General features: G+C 43.7%; 1 protein-coding gene across 1 annotated transcript in view; it reads left to right on the top strand.

Moving 5' to 3' along the window:
• The first annotated feature begins 1823 nt into the window (after positions 1-1823).
• The window catches only part of LOC107555104 (voltage-dependent calcium channel gamma-2 subunit-like), a 15288-nt gene continuing 10684 nt past the window's right edge, over positions 1824-6427 (top strand). Inside the window, exon 1 of the mRNA XM_016237794.1 lies at positions 1824-3414. Within this exon, the coding sequence (XP_016093280.1) occupies positions 3204-3414 (211 nt within the window). The 5' untranslated portion in view covers positions 1824-3203. The remainder of the gene's footprint in view (positions 3415-6427) is intronic.

Genomic DNA, 6427 nt, shown 5'->3' with positions numbered 1-6427 from the left:
TGAACTGTCTTTAACTGAAAAATGAGTGTTTACTATTGTCACTTTGCATTATTGACACTATTTTCCTAATTAATGCTGTTCAGTTGCTTTGTCACAATCTGTATTGTTAAAAGTGCTATATAAATAAAGGTACTTGACTTGACTTGACTCACACACGCGCACACTCACACGCACACTCACTCACTCACACACACGCACACTCACACACACACTCACTCACTCACACACATGCACACTCACACACACACTCACTCACACACACGCACACTCACACACACACTCACTCACTCACACACATGCACACTCACACACACACACACTCACACACACACACACACACTCACACACACTCTCACACACACACACACACGCACACTCACACACACACTCACTCACTCACACACATGCACACTCACACACACACACACTCACACACACACACACACACTCACACACACTCTCACACACACACACACACGCACACTCACACACACACTCACTCACTCACACACATGCACACTCACACACACACACACTCACACACATACACATACACACTCTCACACACACACTCACTCACACACATACACATACACTCACACACACACTCACACACACTCTCACACACACACACACACTCACTCACACACATACACATACACACTCTCACACACACACGCACACTCACACACACACTCACACACACACACACACGCACACACACACACACACTCATACACACTCTCACACACACACACACACACGCACACTCACACACACACTCACTCACTCATTTACTACATAGTAACATTCCATAGACTTCTATTGTTTTTATATGGAGCTAATTATAAATACTGTCATCTACCCCTCAATGAAGACTGACTGGGTTTTATATCGCATTTGTATCTGATGTTTTCACAAATGAGGACATCATGGCCACAAATGGAGATTTTGTAAGATTGAGCTCACTCCCGAAGTCTCATTCTTGTTTTGTAAAGACATTTTACAAAAGAAAACATTATGTAATGTTACTGTTGTGAGTTTTTTGGCTGTCAGTGATATGAAGAATGACCTGATCTGAGACTGTATGAAGGGTTTTGCTAGTTTTAGTGCATTTTGGATGTGAAATAACTGCTGTGCCAAGATGAAAACTGGTTAGAAGAATAGTGTGAAGGGTTTTGATAAAGAGGGTATTGAGAAATGAGTTCTAGCCATTTAAAAATTATTTAATTATATTAACAAAAGTTATTACATTAACATCACTGTAGGTCAATCCAAGAGACTTAAATTTGTCTTTTTTTTATTTATTATTATTTTTAGCTGCTATATGAAACCCAGAAATTAAGTAACTTTACTTTGACCTTTTATTGCATTATTTACTTTAGGTTTATGTTCTTATGTTTGTCAATGCATTTTATAAAAAATTAAAAAGGTGAGTTTATTCGATGCAAATTTGATTTCCATATTTCTCCTTCATTTTTCTGCTTGTGTAGTGCCGTGTGCCATAGCAGTGATGTTGATGGTGTGTGTGTGTGTGTGTGTGTGTGTGTGTGTGTGTGTGAGTGTGAGTGTGAGTGTGTGTGTGTGTGTGTGTTGTGTGTGTGTGTGTGTGTGTGTGTGTGTGTGAGTGTGTGATGTGAGACATGAGGAACACAGACACATCAACTGCAGCACCATCAGCCAGAGCCGCAGCCAATCGCGAGCCTGCTTTCGCGTGACGTCACTGCATTGTATTCTAAATTCATAAATCTTCTTGATCTCTGGCTCTGTGTGCTGCACTGGCTGCTGCTCGTCGCGTCCTGAATGTAAAGTGTGTCCTCTGCTCTGCTCTGCTCTGGAGCACCGACGGCTAATAAAGCTGATCTGTCTGAGTGTCTCCTGCTTCTCTCTCATCCTGACCTCACTGAGACGATCTGAGCAGTAATGCAGTGATTACAGTCCAGCTGCTGACATGCAAACGAAGGTTAATGTTTATGCTCTCGCATCTCTAACGCTGAATCCATCGCAAGAGGGAGACAGTCGCCTTGGTAACAGCAGGATCCGTCCAGCCTCAGCACCAGCTGCAGAGCATCCATCAGTCCTCCAGTGATCCTCACTACTGCAACATATCAGCAGTCGCCCTCAAATACCACATAGGCTAGTTTTCACTAAATAAAACCTCAGATGTGGCAGATCTGAGGTCTGAAAGACTGAGATGAGACTGTCTGGGCCTTCAGCTCCAGATGTTCCTCAGTCACGCATCTGGACTGGAGGAATAGCATCCGCATCTTTCAGGAATTCTGGAGGACAGTGACGCCAAATTACAGAATCAGCCGCTATTCCGTTCGGTGAGACGGTTTTGTTCATCCGTCGTGATTCGTTTTTTTTTTCGCTGTGTGTGTGTGTGTGTGTGTGTGTTTGATGGCGCCGGTGGGCTGCGAAACGGGCACCGGGTGTGATGTGAGCGGCTCGGGGAACGGGAGAACAGCAGGGCTGCTGCGGAGCGTCGCTTCTTCGGACCGGATTCACGAAGCACTCGACGGATAAAGGCCACCTATGGAAACTGGAGACCAGAATTTTAGGAAAAAGGCAAGCGAGTGATTTCACGTTTCATTCTTTTATTCTTTTTCTAATAGGCTATCCGCTTTTTTCTTTAATGATCGCCAGGATGGATTGATTTCACTCACGCGTCGCAACCCTGAATGATTTTCACCCCGAACTGTTTTTGAATCCATTCTTGGAATATCAGATTGAAGGATGCGCGAGCGCGAGCTCCTCTGCTGGACCGGCAGCGGTTCGGAAACCTGAAGCCTTCGGTCTCTCCCTCGTGCCCTCGGTAGACAGCTGGATCGGATCGAGAACAGGCCAGATTGAGTGAAGATGAGTTTATCGTTTGCCAGTGTGTCGCTTTCCCCTGACAGCACATGCACATCGTCTACTTGACGTCTAGGAGATGTCTTTAGAGTTAGAATGTATGTAAAACTGACATCTCACAGATGTTTGTACACAGCAGATGCTTTCCAGATCAGATGTGCTATCTGGGTCGAGTTCATCACTTGATGAGTTGCATTGGTGTTTAAGTGTGTCTTCCTTCTCCTTCAGTTCACAAACCCTCGAGGGCCCTCGCCCCGCTTCTTCTTATTTTTCGTCCCCTTAAATCCACAAATATTTATTTCCTATACATCAAGAGGAAAGGGGGCTCCCCTTTCGTGGAATGCGGCAACATGGGTGTGTTTGAGCGCAGTGTCCAGATGCTGCTGACCACGGTGGGTGCCTTCGCCGCCTTCAGCCTGATGACCATCGCTGTGGGGACGGACTACTGGCTCTACTCGCGTGGGGTCTGCAAAATAAAGACTACTAACGAGAACGAGACCAGCAAGAAGAACGAGGAGGTGATGACCCATTCTGGCCTGTGGAGGACCTGCTGTCTGGAAGGTAGGAGCTCCGAGAAGAACCGCATCTGAAGTTCTGGAGAACATTCATGCAGCTCTTCATAGTTCATCATGCGTATGGCTTGTGCGCTTCTGCTAAGGTCATACGATAGCTTTGTGTAAAAAACAGATCCAAATGTAAGCCATTATTCACTGAAAATCTATAGAAGGCTTGGAATATTAAACATAAAGTTCCCATGCATGATGGTTTCATAAAGATCCGTTTCCATTGCACTAAAGGTTCGTTTTAGTGGAAAAGCGTTCTTTAGAGGATTCAAAAGTTCTTCACACTATAAGAAAAAAATGAATCGCTTAAAGGTTGTTTAGTGAACCAAAAATGGTTCTACTGTGGCATCACTGAGCCTTATTTTAAAGAGTGAAGCGCGCAAGTCATACGGAGTACATGTGTGAGGCTTTTGTTGTCTTTCTCAGAGCACTCAGATTCTTCCGTATTTTATCTTTGCATGCATTCATACGTTCTGTCCACATATGTAAACGAGCTTCAAGAAGCACTTCCGGTTTGAGCCACAGTGTGACTGACAGCAGACGGCAGGATGAATGAGTTTCTGATTTAGTTTGGTTCGGGTCAGATCCAGTGCTTGCTGTGTTGAGGGTCTGACTCCGACCGTATTAAAGGAAAGGTTGACTCGATGAATAAACATTTGCTGAAAATGTGCTCACCCTCAGGTCTTCTGAGATCAGGATGTGTTTGTTTCTTCATCAGGTTTGTAGAAATGTAGCATTGCATCAGTGTCTCAGCAATGGCTGCTCTGCAGTGAATGGGTGCCGTCAGAATGAGAGTCCAAACAGCTGATAAAAACATCACAACAAGACAAAAGCTGAAAATAATCCAGCATTAAGAAGCTTTTAACTAAAAAACATTGAGTCTATAATCCATAATAACTCTTCCTCCAGTGAAAAAGCGCATCTGCTGTTGTCTCTCACATCAGAATCCAGACACATATTAGTTTAGAGCTGTTTAAACGCTGCTTGATCTGTGCAGATCTCTCTCCTGATTCACACCAGAACACTGACTCACTGGAGGAAGAGTTATTATGGATTATGGACTCTATGGTATTTTAGTTAAAAGCTTCTTAGTGCTGGATGTGTCTCAGCTTTTGTCTTCTCCAGATGTTAACTGATGGACTGGAGTGCTGTGGATTATTGTGATGTTTTTATCAGCTGTTTGGACTCTCATTCTGACGGCACCCATTCACTGCAGAGCATCCATTGCTGAGACACTGATGCAGTGCTACATTTCTCCAAACCTGATGAAGAAACAAACTCATCCTGATCTTGGATTGCCTGAAGGCGAGGACATTTTTCAGCTAAGTGTCATGTTTGGCTAAACTCGTCCTTTAATTCAGACATGCTGACTGTAGCTTGTGATTTTCACCCGTGTTTTCCAGTGAACGGACTGTGGTTGTTATGCAGTTTTTAAAGTATTTAAGATTTTTGGCAGTATCTGTCTGTTTAACGCGTTTTATCATGTTAAAATCCATAAAAACAAAATAACTTGTTCACAGAAAAAAGTGTAACTATATCGATTTTCTTTATAGTTTTTACTAATGCTTTGAATTTCCTCACTGAACTGAACGAGGTGATTTGTGCTCCAGTCAGCAGTTTATACGACATCAGCCGAACAGCTGTGAAATATGACGAATCTGACGGGAACGGCTGATCAATTCATCCAGCGAGGCCTGGCTTCAGTTGATTCTCCGGTATTTCCGGCTGATACTGAGTTTACTGAGCATCCTCAGAACGATTAGTCCGAAGGAATGCATTAATGAAGGGGTTTGGTGATCCTCTGTAGCTGTGCATCATCTGCCTTTATAGATATCCAAATAACAATCAAAATAACACTTTAGTAAACGTGCAAAACTGTTCCAGCAGAAATGATGCATTGAAGAATTCACAGGTTTATTTGCACACGGATGGCTGTACAGCAGCTAATAACAGAATGATCTGGGTTATGCATCTGTCTTTGTTTTAGTGAAGTCTGTCCTAACATGAACCTCACATTCACATACAGGGCATCATTAGACGAACCAAACTCTAAAATATGATCCGGCATCCATCTGTAAGTGCAAACAAACTCATCAGCTTTTAATTTTCATGTTGTGTTGTGCATAACACTTTCTGATGACTATTTCTAAATGTCGGGTTATTCTGTATGGCTCTTCTTAAGAGATGATAGATGGATTAAACTCTGAAGAAATGAGCAGAAATGTGAATCAGACTGATCAAATACACATATTACACTGGAAACACATCATTAGTAGAGTCTGATTATTACATCTGAGTAAAGAGATTATTGAAAAAGAAACAAATGTAGGGCGGGATCTGATTCTTTGCATCAGTTGTTGATTGGCTGTTGAGATGTGGGCGTGGCTCTCAGGTGAGCGTGAGCTTGCAGGGGTGGAGTTTAGGAGCACTACATGATTATCAAAGTTAGTCTTTCCGCCTGGAAGCGTGAGACAGGTGCTGATGCAGTGAGACAGTTTATATTAGCGTGAGGCAGGTGATACAGTGAGACAGCTGTGTCTGTGTTTATTAGAGTGAGACAGAACTGCTGTAGACAGACAGACAGACGGATGGGTATTGAGACGTTTCAGCTCCACTGAGCACATTTCACACCCGCTGAAAAGTGATGGCATTCCACAGCGTAACACACAGGGCCTGTGTGTATGTGTGTTTGAGAGAGTGTGTGAGAGAGTGTGTGTGTGTGTGTGTGTGAGTGAGTGAGTGAGTGAGTGTGTGTGTGCGTGTGTGTGTGTGTGAGAGTGTGTGTGTGTGAGTGAGTGAGTGAGTACAGAACTGCTGTAGACAGACAGACAGACGGATGGGTATTGAGACGTTTCAGCTCCACTGAGCACATTTCACACCCGCTGAAAAGTGATGGCAGTCCACAGCGTAACACACAGGGCCTGTGTGTATGTGTGTTTGAGAGAGTGTGTGAGAGAGTGTGTGTGTGTGTGTGTGTGAGTGTGTGTGTGTGTGTGTGTGAGTGAGTGTGT

This window comes from Sinocyclocheilus grahami, unplaced genomic scaffold, assembly GCF_001515645.1.
Source record: "Sinocyclocheilus grahami isolate Dianchi unplaced genomic scaffold, SAMN03320097.WGS_v1.1 scaffold525.1, whole genome shotgun sequence".
In the NCBI taxonomy this organism is placed as follows: Eukaryota; Metazoa; Chordata; class Actinopteri; order Cypriniformes; family Cyprinidae; genus Sinocyclocheilus; species Sinocyclocheilus grahami.
This window is presented reverse-complemented; position numbering and strand designations above follow the sequence as displayed.